Below are 19454 nucleotides of genomic sequence, written 5' to 3'. Positions count from 1 at the left end.
ATGAGGGAGGGGGGAGTGGGGAGGGAGGGGGAAAATGAGCTAATACCAAGGGCTCAAGTAGAAAGAAAATGTTTTGAGAATGATGATGGCAACAAATGTGCAAATGTGCTTGACACAATGGATGGATGTATGGATTGTGATAGAGTTGTACCGAGCCCTCAAAAAATGATTAAGGGAAAAAAAGTGTACAATTGCTACTGCATTCAGTTTTAGAACTTTTCCTTCCTTCTTTTACTCCTTGTTATTAGCTCCTCATTTCCCCCCAACCTCTCCTGCCACACCGCCCAGGAATCCTTAATTCAATTATTGTCTCTATAGATTCACCCATCTTGGGTTTTATATACCGGGAAACATTGAAAAACACCTAGCAAAGGATATAGTAGGCTACCAGAGATAACAAAATACAAACATTGAAAAATACATAACAAAGGATCTAGTAGGCTACCAGCGATAACAAAATACATCAGAGATAATCCCTAGTGTGAAAGAAAACAAAAAATATTAAAAACTAGAGCAAACTCAAAATGTGTCAAAAGGGAGCTCATATGATAAAGTACACATTTCAACCTAGTTACGTCTGTTATAGTCCACTTTCCAATGTGTTCTGTATAATAGCAAAGCCGCTCACATCCCCGGTCTGTGTTCAGAGGGAACACAATGAATTTTGTTGTTGCTTTGTTGGGCTCAGTGTTCGATATCCGGTAGTTCGACCTCATTTGTCCAGTGCATTGTTGAGATCTTGATTTTTTTCTTCTGAACTAACCAAACCAAACTCTGTGCCATCCAGTCAATGTTGACTCAGAGAGACCCTGTAGGACAGGGTAGAACTGCCTCTGTGAGTTTGTGAGACACTAATTCTTTACGGGAGTAGAAAGCTGTATCTTGCTCCCAAAGAATAGCTGGTGGTTTCGAACTGCTGATCTTTCAGATTGTTTCCCAGAGTATAACCACTACACCACCAGGGGTCCTATTAAGCAAGGTGTAATAAGATGTCCTACTGTAGTTATGAATTTGTCTGTTTCTTTTTGAGTTTTATAAACTTTTACTACTTTTAATATATTGGGTACTTACAGATTAATGACCGTGATACTGTTCTCATGGACAGGTGTAAGCAAAAAGACTAGCACGTCAAAAGCATTTATTGGTAGATAGAAACTTAGTAGATAGGAGGCATACCATCATAGACATTCATGTCTTCATAACGATTTTGTAAGTAGGAATTGATTAAAGAGTAGAGAACTACAGGAGAGACCCACAGGGGCAAGGCCACAAGCAGCTGGGTCTCTTCAAGCTCACTAAGTAGACCGCTTTTGTGGGGCTGTTATCTTAGTCAAATTTGGGCAGTTGGTGCAGAATTTTGGTTTTTCTGAGCTCTTTCCTGACCCGCTTTTTCAGTGGATGCATGTGCACTGTTGGACCAAGTTGGAGTCTGGAAATTCTGAATAGCGTCTATAGCAATGGGATCTGTGATACTTTGCATATTTAGTTGGGCAAGAGCAAAAACACCTTTACTTTTTGTTCAAATTCCACGTTAGTCCTGAAACCATTTTCGGCCAATTAACGACCACGTGTGCCCCTGCTGTAACTGCCTCTTAAACCAGTTGAGCCCGCCTTTTAGGAGGAGGAAGACTGTGACGTGGAAGACAACCGAGGCATAGATTTTGTAGGTTTCATGACTTACTTTACAAGGTCACCCTGTCTGTCCTGCTGCTGATATGACTGTTATGCTCCCCTCAGACTATTGTCTCTGCACCGTGTGATCGCTCATATATTGCCTGCTTCTTTGGTTGATTTAATTTTTATAGCTATTATTTCTTCTGCATACTGTCTCCAGCAATCTGTTCCTTTTCAATTGATCCCTATATCATTTTGTAGGATTCTTTAGTTTTAAAAATGTTTCTTGCCATAAATTCTATTTTTTCTGATAATCAGCAAAGTATGTCAGTTTTCTTTTGGTTAATGTTACATGCTATATTTTTTAATCCCATCTGTACAATGTTTCTACATGCTTATATTTGAAGTGAATATACTTTAAGGAGTTTGATTATTTGTTTGGCAAACTTAGACTTTATATAGTAATATACACACAATTCATGTACTGATATAGTTGGGTTAAATATACAATCTTTATTTGTTTTTTATTTAATCTCTTTGGCCTTTTTTGGATTTAAAGATTACTTTATTGTTTCCTTTTTTGAAAATGTACCTCTCACCCCCCACACACACACTTAAATACCACACATTTTTTGGGGGGAGGGGGCCTATTATTTAATGGTTATTCTAACAATTACAACCTGTATCCTAAACTTACTACTAAACTCTAGAAAACCAAGCTCTGTCATCAAATTGATTCCAACTCATAGCAGTCCTCTAGGACAGGGTAGAAACTACCCTGTGGGTTTCTGAGACTGTAAATTTTTGTGGGAGTAAAAGGACTCATTTGTCTCCCATGAAACTGCTGGTAGTTTTGAACTGCTGACCTTATGGTTAGCAGCCCAACACATAACCCACTGCACCACTAGAACTCAAATTATGACTTTCCCCACTATCCTGAAACTGCTAGAATCTTTATACCTTGTACAATATTTTAGGTTTCATTTTGACCATACATTTTTACTTGCTTACATATTAATCCTCTCTGATTGTGGTTATTTCATCTTTATTTCCATGTTTTTCATCTGGGGCAATTTTATTCTAGCCAAATAATTTTAACTCTCCTATAAAAATTAAAATTAAAAAAATTAAAAGTCTCCTTTAGTACAGGCTTGCTGGGGACTAATTTCCTGGTATTTGGTTCTTTGCACATATCATTGTTTCACCTTAATTTCTGAAGGAGTATTTTTACTAGGTATTCTAGATTTTGGGGTATTATTTTCTTTTGACCAGTTAACTATCATTCTATTATATTCTCACTTCAGTTGGTTTTTGTTGCAAAATTCCTGTCTTGTTTTACTACTCAAGATCAAATATACTTTTTGCATACCTGTTTTTAAATTTCCCCTTTTCTTTTCCTTCATCTTTCTTCTCTTCCTCTTCCTTTCTTTTAGTAGTTTGATTGTGGTGTTCTAACTATAGTTTTGACTATGTCCAGGTTCGAGTTCACAGAAATTCTTGAATCTGTAGCATGACTTTTTCCATCAGGTTTGAAAAACTCTGAGTTACTGTCTTTGAATATTATTTTTATTTTTTTCTCTCCTGTCCACGACTCCTGCATGTCCCACATTTCTCTTGTTCTCCATCTTCCTGCCACCTTTCCCTTTCTTCCTTTAAGCACTGTCTTCCTCTCATCTTTCTCTCTCTACTTCCTTGTAGGTACTTTTTATTGACCCGTCTTTTAATTTTCTAATTCTATATGCTAATGTGCCCAGTTTCTGTAAAACCTATATATTTCTTCATATTTTGTATTTTTCCAGTTTTAGAATGCCTATTTCAGTGTTTCTTTTTCTTTTTTCTAATCATCTTATTGGGGGCTCATACAACTCTTATCACAATCCTTACATACATCAATTGTGTAAAGCACATTTGTACATTCTTCAGTGTTTTTTATTGATCCTGATCATTTGAAAATTCTCCATCCTTCATCAATGTTGTCCATTTCCCCTCTATTTTCTTTCATATGTTAGAATTACTTAAAAGTCTTTATTTTTTTACTTTAATATTGAATCATTTTTGGGTCTGATATTATCTAGAATTATGTTTTCTCTTAATTATACTGTCTTGTCTGCTGTATATTTTAGTAATTTTTAAGTGTGTACTAGACTTTGTGTGTGAAGAAACCATAGAGTCTCCAGACAGTGTCATCTTCCAGGAGGTTTTCATTTTTCTGTGTTGTTTCAGTAGGGTAAGGGTTAGGCCGCATCTACCTAATCAGGGATTGCGCCGTTTTAGGGCTGTGTTAAGATTCATAAAATTTACTTTTCCTCTCATTGGTCCTCTTAAAACATATATTAATTATTCTCCTTTCTGAGAGACCCATTTCTACAAAGGTTTCAGCAGTCTCTGCCTCAAAAATTGGTAATTGTCTTAGTTGTTTAAAATGTCGTAGGTCCAAAAAGACAATCAGTTTCAATTCCACTCTATTCCTTTGACATCAAGGGTCCTTCACAAAATGTAACCATTTTCTTCCCTATCATTCCAGAGAAAGTCTGTTATTTCCTTTCAACTTTTCTCCTTACTACAGAATCTTCTTATGAAATAAAAATGTCATGTGAAGGATCGATATAGGAACTAAAAATAAGTCCGCTGCTGTGGTTGGAGTAGGAGGTTTTGACACAGCTGCAATTTAGAACACATCGGAAACTACAATGATAATGTAATTTAAACATCAAGCGAATTTTATTAAAAGGTTCTTTGTGTTTAAAGAGAAAAATTACACTATTATGACTATATTTTAATTTTAGTGTTAATTTTCTTTTAGTGTTTCAGATTTTGAGATGATGCTCCTGAATCAAGGAAGTGTGCTATAATGTAGTCAGCTTTGAAAAAATGTAATTACCTTTGCATCCCCCCCCACAATCTTTTTGAAGTCCTTGCATATCAAAAATAGTTACTATTTCCTAAGAAAAGTTCTTTCACTTTTAGCAACTTGAAAATGATTCTCTATGACTAAAACCATTTTTAACGGTTTTGTTGCCAAAAATTCAATTAATACCACTCTTCTGTGTTTTTTCTTTCTTTTTTAAAATTTTTTATTAAGAATCATTTTATTTCAAAAATTGTTTGCTTGTTTTCTGTTTTATTGAGACTGGGAGATGATTACAAGATGCATGAAACTGAGCAGAATTTTGCATGCCTAACTTTGTGATGCTTTTGCAATGTCCTACTAGAATTGTCTGGAGTTAGAATACAGATTGAGATTGAAGATAGAAATTAAGAAGTTGCTTGCACTTACTTTTAGGGTCATGGGACTGAATGAGTAAGTGTGCTCACTCCTGGGGAGGAAGGATTGTAAGGATATTTAAGTGTAGCTGGATAAGTGGTCCAAGAACTAAGTTCTAAAATATTCCAAATTGTGGAGGTCAGAAAGACAAGTAGACACAACAAAAGAAATGGGAGGAGAGATTGGTAAGATAGGAGAACCAATAACAGGTAGTGATCCAGAAGCCAAGAAATGACTGATCACTGGAGTCGCTGAATCATAGGAACTGAGTAAGAGAAGCCCTGAGAATTCAATCAGGGCTCCAAGCCCTGTTTCATGAAAGCACAGAGGGATCCCTGTGCAGTGGTTGACAGCGAGTTTATTGAAGGTTTGCATAAGGTGTAGCCAACAAGGTGTGGGCTTCTCTCCCAGCTTCAACAAGATTTGCTTCACTTTTGGGGTTCTGTGTGAGATTTCCTTTGAAGCAGTGGTAGTCTGAGAACTGTTGGAAGACATTCTACAGATGGGAAAGGTTCCAGAGAATGATGGGGCCGTCTCTGGTGTAACTCCCAAGCAAAGTCTAAAGCTGGGGGTGAGCTAAAGGAATAGATGATTACTAAGGTCTTTTTCATCTCTAAAGCTCTTGGATTCTAGTCTTGGTTACAGTCTCAGAACAACAAACTCAATTCAGACTCCACTACTGCTCAGTTCTGCTAATGGCCATGTTCGAGACGTGTCGTGGCTGTTGTCAAGGGCCGTTGAGTTTGTTCCCACTGTTAGTGCTATTATCTGTGTTATTTTCCTTAAGAAGACAAAATTTTCATTTTGGTGAAACTCATCCGAAATGAATTTGTAGAGTGTGGTACTTTGAAGTCTAATGAAGGTGGTATACAAATATGCTAGTTGTTATAGAGCTATTGTGGACCCCTAATTGTTTTGCTTTTAAGTTAGGTAAGTTGCATTACAAGTGCCTCTTAAGAATGGTTCTTTTTTGAATTGTGCTTTTATAATATAATATTTCATAATTTTTTCTTTTTTAATAGACTTGGAAAATATTTACATTTCAACAAATGAATTCTACACTTGAAATCTGCCACATTCCTGTGCCTCCTCCTCCTTTAGAAAATTGATCTTAAAACAGAGGTAAATTCATATTCATTAATTTTTAAAAGAATAAGTAATGAATGTCCCTAATATTGTTAGATGTGTAGTTTCTGGTAATTTTTTGGTGTGTTGCTTCTATTTGTTGAGTATTTTTACCTAGGTGATTTAATATAGTAAGATGTTAATTATTGCCTTTGAATTTTACTTTTGAAAGCATTTCTCTTTTAATATAGGCAGACCCAAATTATGAGCAAGTTCTGTTCCTAAATCTTCCTTTAAGTCTAGTTTGTACATTAGTTGTCACAGTTAAATATGGTTCATATCTAGTGTCATTTGTTTGTCTTAGTGTATAGTGTTCCTTTGTGTGCCTTAAAAATGTAATAGTGAGCGAACAAAAGGCTATTCTCATGCAACTTAGCATCGAATGGGGGAGATAGACAATTAGTGACTAATGAGATTTAATAATTGAACTATGAAACTCGAAGAAGCACTAGCAAAGAAAGAAATTGTGTTGGGATAGGAAAGAGGACTGCTATTTAGAAAAAACAAAGAAGTCCTCATAAATATAAGAGAGATATGCTGATAGATATAATCTGGGAAGAAGCATTGAGTCAAATAACAGGAGTAAGACAGCATCCCAGTCTGGGTAAAGGTGTGCATAAAGGTATAAAGAAACTGAAAGGATGCTGTCCTCTGGGAAAGGGATTAAATAGGAGGTCCTGGATAGAGTGAGGGAAAAAATGTAGAACAAAACACAAACTCATAATAGAAACCATCCTTACTAGTCTTTAGATCCCCAAGACTATAGCCTAAGAACCTATCTTGTATCCAATTTTGTGATGGGTTACCCCTTTCTCAACCTTCCCCCTCCCTGACCATGATATGGCTACTCTCATTACTGTTCCTGAGGGGCTTATCTTTCCTGAATTCCATGTGTTGAGAGCTCTTTTCTGTACCAATGTGTGTTCTCTGGTCTAGCCAGATTTGTAAAGTAGAACTGGGTCATGAGTAGGGGACAGCGGGGGTAGGAGGGGGGTATTCAGGACCTAGAGGAATGATGTGTGATTCATCAATGCCGCACTACACCTTGGTTGAATCAGCCCTTCCTTATACCACTTCTGTGGGGGGATATCCAATTATTTACAGATGGGCTTTGGGTTTCCACTCCAATCTCTCTGTTTGCATTGATATAGTTGTTTGTTTTGGATCTTTTGATACCTGATGTCTGATCCTGTTGACACCTCATGATCACAGAGGGGCCGGTGTGCTTCTTGCATGTGGGCTTATTTGCTTCCCTGCTAGATGGTCTTTTGCTTGACTTCAAGCCTTTAAGACCCCAATGCTGTATCTTTTGACAGCTGGGCACTGTGAGGAACAGAAGAATTTCTCTTAAGTTGTCTCCCCAAAATATGTACCAGCTGTTTAAGAATGACTGTACAATAGGTGATCAGCGAAAGTAGGTCAGAGGTTATTCTCCTTAACATCAGCCATCTATAGTGGCTAGACTATTAGTCTGACTCACCCTAAATAAGACCCACTCCCTTCTGATAAGGATAATGGTGATCTGTTTATTTGCAGGAGATACCAGAGAGGGCAAACCCGCCCAAGGATGACCAAGGTTAGGTAACCATTATCAGCTGTCTAGATCAAGCAGACACCACTGTTTATCCCACAACAAATGTGGGCACACCCCTAGGTCATCCCCCTCCTATTGATTGTATTGCCTATGTTGCTACCCCTCCTGGTGACTTAGGTTATTGTCCGCTATCAGGGGACTTGCATGCCTCCCAGAATTGTAGTTGTTGGTTTTATTATATGAGACTTCAGAGTGATCAAACTTGTTCAAGAATGAAGTGTACTGCCCCTTTCTGTGACACATAAAGTAATATGATGTGTGGTTAGCAATAAATAAGGAAGCTCCCTGGTTCTCGAGAGGGCGGCTGAGGAAGGAGGGCTGCTTCCCGTGAGGGTGGCTCCCATGAGGGTGGCTGGCCGAGGGTGGCTGGAGAAGGTGGCTAAGGAGGACGAAGCAGCGGCTTCTTCTCTGACGGCTAAGCCCCCTCCACGAGGACCATCAAGCCGAGCTGAGGTGAGCAATGCTACCATGAATTGCGTCTGACTCCATTACTTGACTCCATCCTTTAACTCTCCATTACTTGACTCCATCCTTTAACTCTCATGCGCTCTACGATTTTACTGTAATCTCTACTTATTACCGCTGTACAATTGCGCCTACCGAACCTGTGATGTTTTGTGGGGTTCCCTCTTTCCTTTAACCCCACAGGGCACCATCCGCTCTCGTCACCGCATTTGCTTATGCACCCATTTTGTTTTCAGGTATCATGTAGGGAAGGTGAGTATCAAAGAGTTCCAGGTTATCAGAACAAAATATTTTTGTGTTCAGGAAGGCCTTGAGTAGAGGCCCAAAGTCTGTCTGGTATCATACATAATACCTCTTGAATTTTTAAGTGAATATGGATCCAAAATTTTTGCTTAAAATGTCAACAGAATTCCTCCAAAATATCTCAGTCTACTACAGCTTTAAACAGTTGTCTCAGCAGAAGATTGCCTGAGACCGCAAAATTTCCATATCTTTAATTTCAAACTTTAGTAATGTTGATATGAGCGATTCATGCCTCTGGAAGAATATCTATCTGTCAAAAGCTTCCGGGTAATTTTTAAAGACAGCTTTAGCTTTCGTTTTAATGTAGCAAAAATATTGAACTTAACCAAGTAGAAAATATAAGCAGAAAACTGAGTAGGTTTTGTTTCACCAGAAATAATTATCATTGCTAGAGTACTAAATGGAGTTCACGAGCATAATTGAATTAATAGTTTGAGTACCTGCTCTGTGCCAGGTATTGGGGATAGAGCACTTGTCCATGTGAAGTACAAATTATAGGAGGAAAAACAGACAATAATGTGTAAGCAGGATAATTACAGATTGTGTTAAATGTAATAAAGGAAATGGTCAGAATGATAGGGGTTGAAGAGTGGTGGCACTGGAGCTGAGCAGGAAAGAGGAGGGTTAGGGCATAGTTTAACTTTCAAAGTGACAGCAATCTAGTCATATTCAAGAGAGTTGGAATAAGAATATGCTAAGTAGCAAGTACAAAGATCAAAGTATTGAGAAACGAAATGCTTATGTTATTGTATGGGTAAATTTTAGTTAAGTTTTTTCTTTTTAATAGTATTTCTTTTTTTCCCCTTAAAGTTGTTGATTAATTAAAATTATTTGCATTATGTTGTTGTTGGCAGCCATTGAGTTGATTATGATTCGTAGCAACAGAATAAAACTGTCCCATAGGACTTCCTGGACTGTACAAGTGAATTGCCAGGTCTTTTCTCCTCTAGAGCTATTGGGTGGGTTGAAACCAGCTGCTTCTATTGGTTAGCAGCTGAATGCTTAATCATTGTGCCTCCTGAGCTCCTTAGTTGTATCTGAGAGATGAGGGAATATACTGGTATTATGATTATCATTGCTATTAACAACTTTATTCCTCTAATTAGAGGCAGTTAGCTTCCAGTTACTTTTTTAAATGGCTTTGATAGAAAACAACAAAACTTGATTTGTTAAATTTGTGGTTAAAAGAAATTTATCCTGAGATGCTTTTTTTTTTTAAATTGGAAGATGGCCATCAGGATTATTTAGGGAGCTTTTGAAAAATACATAAACTGGGACCCATATTGGCTGTTGCAATATATATCAGTCTTAAAAGATGTGTGTTTCTTTTTGAAAACAATATCTGTTCTTCACTCTCATTTTAATAATAGGACATATTCCTTATAGAGAATTTGGGGAAAGTTGCTTAATTGTAGTTTCATTTTCTTACACTTTAAAAATAATGTAGAAATGCATTTTTAAAAATTTAATTTATTAAGATGACAATTTGCACCCTTAAATGTTAAACAAACCTTGCATTCTTTTTTTTATCATTTTATTGGGTGTAGTAATACATTTTTAAAAATTTTCAGAATCTCTTTTAGTCAGCTAAAAAATCATTTAAGTTTATAACTTTAAAACATAGAAATCTTTATCTAAAACATGGTATTTAAAATAATCATGTAACTTATTTTGTTTCTTAAGAGAAATATCATATTTAGTAGTAGCTATTTAGAAAGTATGTTGGAAAAATATCTCATTCTCAATCTCAACCAAAATATAAACTAAGAGTTCTAACATAATTAGAAATGTGTTGTGCTATCTGAAGAAAAAAAATTAATTTTATACTAAGACCCGTAATTGGGATTTTTACAAATAGTCATGCTTGTTCCTATATGGGAAAACTCGATTTTGTAAAGATGTTGTTTGAAATTCATTTGAATGGCTAATTTTTAGTAGTATGGGTGTGGGGAAGAAACTTACCAAAATAAGCATAATATTCATCTGCAAGATTGAAGTAGGCAATAATAATTAAATGTAATCTTAGGAAAATAATTAGAATAGGACTGGTACTATTGAATATTAAATTCTACAAGCCACAATTATTAAAAACAATGTATCTGGTACACACTTAGTGGTTAAAGTAGCTCAGAAGAATTCCAAATACATGCAGTGTATGATAAAAGTAGCATTCCAAGTCAATAAGAAAAAGATGGATATGCAGATAGCATTAAAACAATTGTGAACTATTAGAGAAAATTAATTTGGATCTTGATATCATGTTGCACTCTAAAATAGCATATACATTGTTAACAGGGTAACTATAAATGACATTGCCTTATATGTTGAGAAAGCAGACCCCTGGAGATGTAGTAGGTTAAGAGTTGGGCTACTAATCACAATGTTAGCAGTTCAAATTTCACAGCTGCTCTTAAGAACTTGAGACTTTCAGCTTCTGTAAAGATTACAACCTTAGAAACCTTCAAGGACAATTCTACTGCCCTATAGGGTTGCTATGAGTCAGAATGGAATTAATGGCAGTGAGTTTGTTTTATGCTGAAGTAGTAGTTTTATAAATTGAACACGAGATTATTAGGATGATCATTTGTGCTTTAAAAATCCTAGAGAGCAGGGAGGGTAAAAAATTTCTAGAAAGGGTTATAGTTTTGAGACTGTACAGCAAGCAGGGCTTCAAAAAGTTTGTGGAGAAATGGAATTAAAAGATAATGAAATTTTTCCAAGTAGTTTTTGAAGCCTCCTCGTATTTAGACTTGGAGGCCTACTGGTGATGTTGAGTATGGACAGAGAGAGCAATAAAAGATATTTGATGTTTGCTGGTGAAATGCTATTCGGTGCAGACACATGTTTTGTAACATAAGAAAGTTGAAAACAAGTTGTATGTAGGTTATTAAACAAGTAAGTTATGGTTTTATACTTAAAATTAAATACTCTAGCTGGATCCCATCTGTTTGAATATGTAATGTTATTTGTCATTTGTTGTAGACCTTTGAGATGAATGCTTTTGTGTAGTTGATACATGCAGAAGTAAATTATCTTTCTATTGTTTCCTCCTTTTTGCCACAATCTATTTGACAACAGCACTGATATCCCTCATTCTACATCCTCTTGAATCCAGCTTGAACTTCCAGCAGTTCCCTCTCTATAGATCTTACTGTAGCTATTTTTGAATTATGTTTAGCAGACTATTGCCAGCATGTGATCTTAGTAATATTGTTCAAAAATGTCTTTATTCTGTTTGACCACCTTTCTTTGGAATGGGCAGAAATGTGAATTTCTTCTGATTGATTGGTTAGGTACTAGCTGTCTTCCAGATATTTTGACATAGACTACTAACACTTGCAGTGCTGCTTTTTAAAAAGAAATGTATTTTAGTTCTTCAATAATGTCATTTCTTAGTGGGTACACACTGCTTTTACGTGACATAAATTTTAAGTTGATTTTCAAATAATTAAGTATTATATTATCAACTGGTTTGATTACTGACCTCTCCATTCCTTTGTGGTGACTTTGTCAATAGGGAGCAGGTTCCATTCTATTTCGATTTGTGTTGCTGTATATGTCCATACTGCAACACAGAAAGTAGCTACAGTAGCTAAAACAGCATTACCATATGTGTGATGCAATTCAGGTACCCATTTCTGGTGGCTTTGCCTTGCTTTTGTTTGCTGAATGCTTTGCGCTCGTGGACGAGTTACCGTGTCTTTGGCCAAAGGAAACTGAGAAGTATGTAGAACTGCAGCAATTGGAAAGCTGGTTAGGGAAAATTCATGCCCGATACCCTTGCAGAGAGGACTGACCCAGTGTTGTTGCTGAAATATCTTTGTTAGTATTCTGTCCATTTCTGTCATATGCTGTCTCCTGAAATGGTTGAACATCAACTCTTTTTATTACAGTAAGTCTGTATTTTCCTTCCATCTTTTGATGCTGCTTAAGGCATTCATAGAATCACTCAGTCTTGCAATCCTTCAGGATGCTTAAGAAATATATCTGGCATGAGCCAATGAATACCTGACTGGATCTCTTTTATAAGTTTTTGGGCAGTTGTCTAGTAGGGTTCTGAGCAGCCTTAGGAGTCAACTACTCCAGGCCTTAGATAATTGTTTATAAATCGAAGTTAATAATATATGGTGATTCCGTGCTTGTTATTTTATTAAAACGTTTAGATATAAGTAGCATAAAATAAAATGCAAAGTAATCATGGTGATGTCACAGAATCCATTTTTTGCTAAATATCTAGCTGATATTTCAAAAAAAATAACAGTGGAAGAGGTGGAATACCTGAAAGATTACTTATTTGAAGGGCAACATCATCTGGGTATATAGTTCTGGCTCTATTTCTTTTTAAAAGTATAATTTCTTCCACAAGAATTGCTTTAAACTGGTTCTATGAAAGGGCTTTCTGAGACCTATGGACTCAAGACATTTTAAATTGTGTGCGTGTGTGAGGGTACCATATCGACTTTTTCCTGAAGAAGGAACCACAGCTTTGTTCAGATCTCAAAGGCGTCTGTGGTGTGCCATTCTCCCATCTCTGCTCCCCAGAAGGTTAAGAACCATTAGTTTGTATTTTGGTTGTCATGGTTGGTATGTAATGCTAGTTCACCAAACCAGGTTTTTACTTTTTATTGCTTATTATGGAACATTACAAACCTATAACAAAATTGAGAAAATAGTTTAATGGGACCTGTTTACCAATTAATTAGCTTCAACAGTTTCAAAATCATAGCCAGTCATATTTCATCTATACCCAATACCCTTTCTTCAGTTTCCCTCCCCATTTATTTTATAGTAAATATTTCAATATATATCTCTTAAGAGGTCAGAGTGACTGGTTTGGGGTGTTTTTCTTTCTTTTTAATCATTTAATTTGACACTCATACAACTCGTATCATAATCCCATCCATCCATCCATTGTGTCAAGCACATTTGTACATTTGTTGCCATCATCATTCTGAAAACATTTTCTTTCTACTTGAGCCCTTGGTATCAGCTCCTCGTTTTTCCCCTTTCCCCCACCCTCCCTCCCTCATGAACTCTTGATAATTTATACATTATTATTATTTTTTCATTTCTTACACTGACGGATATCTCCCTTCACCCACTTTTCTGTTGTCCATCACCCTGGGAGGGGGTTATGTGTAGATTGTTGTTATTGGTTCCCACTTTACCCTTCCCCTCCTGGTATCACTACTCTCAATGTTGGTTCTGAGGGGTTTATCTGTCCTGGATTCCCTGTGTTTCCAGCTCTTATTTGTACCTGTGTATATGCTTCGGTCTAGCCAGATTTGTAAGGAAGAATTGGGGTCACGATAGTGGGGAGAGGAAGCATGAAAGAACTAGAGGAAAGTTGTAGGTTTCAATGGTGCTATACTGCACCCTGACTGGCTCGTCTCCTCCCTGTGACCCTTCTGGTAAGGGGTTTGTCCAATTGTCTACAGATGGGCTTTGGGTCTCCACTCCGTACTCCCCCTCATTTACATTGATGTGATTTTTTGTTCTGTGTCTTTGATGCCTGATACCTGATCCTATCGACACTTCCTGATCACACAGGCTGTTGTACGTCTTCCATGTAGACTTTGTTGCTTCTCAGCTAGATGGCTGCTTGTTTATCTTCAGGCCTCTGAGACCCCAGATGTTATATCTTTTGATAGCTGGGCGCCATCAGCTTTCTTCACGTTTGCTTATGTACCCATTTTGTGTTCAGCAATCGTGTTGGGAAGGTGACCATCATGGAATGCCAGGTTACTAGAACAAAGTGTTCTTTCATTGAGGGGAGTACTTGAGTAGAGGCCCAATGTCTGCTATCTGAATGCTAAACCTATAAATATGTGTACATAGATCTATTTCCCTGTTGTCATATAAAAATATGTTTACATATGTGCATGCCTGTATTTAGACCTCTATAAATGACCTTTGCTTCCTAGTTCTTTCCTCTGTTTTCTTTTACTTTCCTCTTGTCCTGCTGTCATTTTCAGCCTTCATTTGGGTTTCAGTCATTCTTCTCAGTTACATTGTCCTTAATCAAGCCTTACCAGGCATCCTATACCCTCCTCACCATCGATTTTTGATCCCTGGTTATTCTCTTGTCCCTGGGTTTGTTAACACTCACTTCCTTCCCCCCACCCTCCAACCCCTCTCCCCCAATCTTCTGTCCTGTTGTTTTCTCTTCCAGATTGTTTATCCTGCCTATCTTAGCTAGATAGACATGCAGAGACAAAAACAAGACAAAGCAAAACAAAACAACAATAAAGAAAACCAATGACAAAAAAAAGAAACACATATAAATAGTTCAAGGTCTGTTTGTTGACCTTTAGGAGTATTTTCCAGTCAACTCTGATGGATTGCCATGCCCTGGCCCCACAGTTTATTTTTGCTATTCCCTGGGGACTTCATTCCTTTGCTCCCCTTGCCTGTTCCATCACATGCCCTTAGTGTTTCGCCCTTGTGTGGTGGCGTCAGATGAAGCACAATTCCCACTGTGTCTCCAGTGTTGTCCTTTGTAGCGCTATGGGTCAGTGAGGGACGTTGGTTTTGTGGTGGGTCCATGCTTATGGTCCTCTCTGCACATTGGCTGCTCTAAGCAGGAATATCATCCTCAGGGTTGGTGGACCAGGGTGTGCTCCACTCTCTTACCCTTACCCTTCTTTTGCTCCTGTGTGCTCTGATCAGACGTGTCTCTCTCCCTGAGCTGTAGCGTCAGTGCTATCCTCTGAAGTGAATTCTTCTGGGGGGAGTGGGGTTTGTCCCTGTAGTTGGAATTGGGGCCAGCCCCTCAGACCTCTTTATTGGTTACCTGGTTCATGCTGGTATGTTGCATTCACGTCTTGGTGCACTGGGTTGAAGTCTGGTCCCTCTCTCCCTGTGGAGATATAAACAACACCCTCCTGGTTTGGGGTATTTTAAAAGGGCAATCTTGATAGATTTTCTCAAAGGAAACAAAATGATGGAAACTTATTGACAAGTTTTAAGAAAATGAAAAACTGCGTTGGTGAGAAAAAGGCCTTGGAATGTTGCATTGAGGAATTGCTTCCCATCACTGTAATGCATCTGTTCATTTTGTGAGCTGCCCTACATTAATTTCATTAGGTAAACCTTACCACTCCCATCTTGATCTTGCCCTTTGACATCTTTTTGTTCCCAAAATTCCGAAAACATCCAAAAGGAACAAATCATATCCCTTTTAAATGTTGCCAAAACTGTCTTGATGTGATGTGAATCAATTCTTTGGGGAATGGTTACAGATATGAAAATACTGCCCTCAGACATGTAAAGACCTAGGTAGGAAAGACATTTGGAAAAACAATAGTATCATATTTTGATATTTTGTTTAATCAAGGCCTCTGTTATAGCAATACTTTTTGACTTACCCTTGTATATACCAGATAAGTTTATTCTTTAGTAAAAGACACACAGCATTTACTTTAGTAGTTTCTAAGGAATACTTTACTCAAATTCTGTGCATTTTTCTTTTAGAGATAAGAAAAACATAGAAGGTGGAAGAAGATGCTGGGATCTGAACGTGGTGTTGTGGAAGAATGGTTATCAGAATTCAAGGTAAATTGTTATGGGGTAAGACTATACTGTGTGATTTTAGATTTCAGTAAATTAGAAAATATGTGTTCTATGGATGAGCTTGTACATATATTTTGATATAAAATGAAAATAGTAAAGTACAAAATAAACATTTCTATTACAACTCTAAAATGCACTAATATAGATCATTGCGGGAAGATAATATATGAAAATGAAAATAGTTATAAAGACTAATGTGTTAGGCAGGGTTCTCTAGAGAAGCAAAACCAGGACACATGATTTAAAATACACACGCATTATATGGCTATATGTATTCATATATATATAAATATGTATATTTATATCTATACATAGCAAAAAGAAATATAACAGCAAATTACTCCACACAGCAGTACAGAGAGCTCAGTCCAAGTCACTTTCTTGGGTCAATTAAAATACTGCAAGTTCTTCCAATTCACACGGCCACTAGCCCAAGGCCAAAGAAGCACACAGTAGGAAGATGGAAGTTGCAAGGTGTAGCAGAGGCCACTAACACAGCGTGTTGAAGAAGGTCGCAGTGGAGCCTCATGGTGTAGCTATGCGAGGTGGCTGGCTGGAGGTGCGGGGTCTGGAGTGGTGGCAAGACCAGTAGAATGGACCCACAGGTAGTAGATACCGCAAGGTCGGGCAGTGCCAAGGCATGAAACAGCAAGGCACAGGATTGAAGTCTACCTCAGTCCGCAGTTTGCTTGGCCAAGTGGAGCAGAGCACTGCATGACCCACAGGTAGCACAGCACACGTGATGAGGCAGGGCAGCTAGATCAGGCAGCGTGCTGGTCTGACCACCAGGCTAGGGAAGTGCTCCTAGCCTCCAGTGAGCCATCTATCTCAGTAGCACCTCTAAAGGAGGTAATCAAGAGGCAACCTGATTGACAGGCTAAACTATACCAACATCTTACAGGTGCCATGTTGGTATAAAAAAACCTAACTATCACAACAAACGGGGCTAGCCAAATCTTAAAGTATGAGAAGAAAGAGGCAGTCTTCAAGCTTTAATAAGGTCCAGTAATAGGACTTGTGCTTTCAACTTTTGTTTCCTTTAATTTTTTTAAATTGTTTTATTAGGGGCTTATCCAACTCATCTCAATCCATACATATATCAATTGTGTAAAGCACATTTGTACATTCATTGCCCTCGTCATTCTCAAAACATTTGCTCTCCATCTAAGCCCCTGGCATCAGTTCCTCATTTTCCCCCTTTCTTCCCCACTCCCCCCTCCCTCATGAGCCCTTTATAATTTATAAATTATTATTTTGTCATATCTTGCCCCGTCCAATGTCTCCCATCACCCACTTTTCTGTTGTCCGTCCCCCAGGGAGGAGGTCACATGTAGATCCTTGTAATCAGTTCCCCCTTTTCACCCCACCCTCCCAATTTTGTTTCCTTTAATTATTCATGATTAAAAATTATAAAATTTATAAACTATGCAAATACTTTATGAAAACAAAATGTGAGAATTAAAGTCTCTCCTATATTACCTTCTGAGTAGATTACTAGTTTAAAGTACTTTGGTAAATCTTGGTATAATTTGTGATTTCTCATTTTTTTCAAGGTAGAATAAAAATAATTACTTTGGTAACTATTTAATAGTTTATTTAATAATCATGTTGGTTTTCTATATTTTCATTTTTCTTAGTTGACTCTATTATAACTCTTTTCAGGCAGAAGTCATGTAAAATAAAGCCCCTAGGTTCCCAGATATAAGTTCATGTTTGTCTTCCTTCCTTGGTTTCTTTTAGGCATTACCTGACACTCAGATCACCAATTATGCAGCAACGTTACACCGGAAAAAAGCACTGGTACCTGCACTCTATAAAGTTATTCAAGATTCAAATAATGAGGTGAGAGAGTTAAGAAAAGTAGTTTTAACATAGTGAAATGAAATATGTGTACCAAAACCTATTTGTGTAAGTTTTGCTGTTTCCCTCTTTAAAAAATAACAAAAACAAAATACTGTTTACGGAACTAGGAAACTTTCTCTCTGCTGTATTTCATTCTGATAGTTGCTTTGGCTTCTCCCAACCCTTTCCTTTTCATATTTAAAAATGTTTTGATCAAATTCTTATCTGTTGAAGGTAATATGTTTTGATTCTTGATTTGAGTATTCATCATCTCAATAGATTTATCATTTAATTGGATTTTTTTTCTGTGAATGTTTCTCATTCCAGAATCCAAAATTTAACTGTATTCTGATTGAGATTTATTTATTTTAGATATTGTTTATAGTTATTTGAATGACAATATAGAACTATATATAATCACTCTAATTAGTGAAATCCAATTTATAACAGAATGCTGCTGCTAGTAAATGCTAAAAATTGTTCAGAGAAACAACCTTTTGTAGTTTAAATGGTCAAGATAAAAACACTTTGAATAAGAATTTCCCACTGTCCAGCCCAGGAAAGAAAGGAAAAAATGCAGTTAGTGAATCCATCTGTTAACTGAGGTAAGATGGCACACATTATCTTTGCACTAGCACATTAGTACAACATACAGTTTTATCTCCAGTGCTTTCATGTATGCTTTAACATGAAAATGAAAGGAACACACAGGAAAGTAGCTTCTTATCTTCCCAGATACAGCCTCCAAGAATGCCTCTGCTGTGTACTGGAGTGAGTTTGAAGAAGTTCAGGTAATCATCTCCTAACCAGCAGCTTAATTTAAAATGCATCTTTATTTTTGTCTTTTCACTAAAAGCTTGCTTATTGACCTCTTTCTTTCCTGTCTCTTCTCAGTTAGGCTTGCATCTGTTGCTACTTATAGCAGCAGCCAAGGGTTCATTTGCTTCTTTTTCTCATGCTGTGTATTTCTGAATGTTTAAAAATTCTAAGGATGGGTAATGTACATATGGTGGGGCTGTTTCAAAGAGTTTGTGGAAAATCCCACTATCTTTTAGTACCATTTTCCATGAACTGAAAAGCCCCTTATATTTGCATATCCTTCTTGGTCAGGTGTTTTCAAGGTTTTTGTGCTGACTTAACATTTAAGCCTTGCTTATTAAAATTTGCCTGTTTTGTGCTTTCTTTTTAGACTGTAAGCTCTTCATGGGCAGTGATCATATATTATATATTCGTTACTTCCCCAGAATCTAGTATGTCATTTACATAATGAAAATTTGATAAATGTTGGTTCTAAATATAAGGCACTACAAAATAAAATTCTAAAATGCTGTCATTTCCATTAGAATTCATTAATACATAAAGATTATCCTTTGCTTTTCCCTTCCCCTCTCTTTACTTGACTTTTACCAAAAAAATACAATCTTTGCACTGTCAGGTTACAAAAGGGCAAACGGTTGATTGGTGTTTTTATTGGTAATTGAGAATTACTTGGCAAGGATGTTGGCTCTTTGTGTGTGTGGGACCCCTTTGTAATGAAAAGGAAGGAGGAGCTAGTCTTAATGGAGCTTGGGAAACTTGAATAAATACATTTGATTTCATAAATTGTTAGCTTATACTGTACCTTTTTCTAGAATTAGAACTTTCTATGTCAGTAATCAGTGATAAAGAGAAATG

At 37.0% G+C, this 19454-nt stretch overlaps 1 protein-coding gene across 3 annotated transcripts in view; it reads left to right on the top strand.

Moving 5' to 3' along the window:
* The window catches only part of FAM126B (family with sequence similarity 126 member B), an 89008-nt gene that overhangs the window by 24234 nt on the left and 45320 nt on the right, over positions 1-19454 (top strand). For all 3 annotated transcript variants that reach the window (XM_045294899.1, XM_045294900.1, XM_030887024.2), the window contains exons 2-4: positions 5902-6001; positions 15840-15920; positions 17679-17780. In XM_045294899.1, coding sequence (XP_045150834.1) covers positions 15870-15920; positions 17679-17780 — 153 coding nt within the window. In that variant the 5' untranslated portion in view covers positions 5902-6001; positions 15840-15869. The remainder of the gene's footprint in view (positions 1-5901; positions 6002-15839; positions 15921-17678; positions 17781-19454) is intronic.

Source organism: Echinops telfairi, unplaced genomic scaffold, assembly GCF_000313985.2.
Source record: "Echinops telfairi isolate 266 unplaced genomic scaffold, ASM31398v2 ScPeMD7_3;HRSCAF=10, whole genome shotgun sequence".
Classification (NCBI taxonomy): Eukaryota; Metazoa; Chordata; class Mammalia; order Afrosoricida; family Tenrecidae; genus Echinops; species Echinops telfairi.
This window is presented reverse-complemented; position numbering and strand designations above follow the sequence as displayed.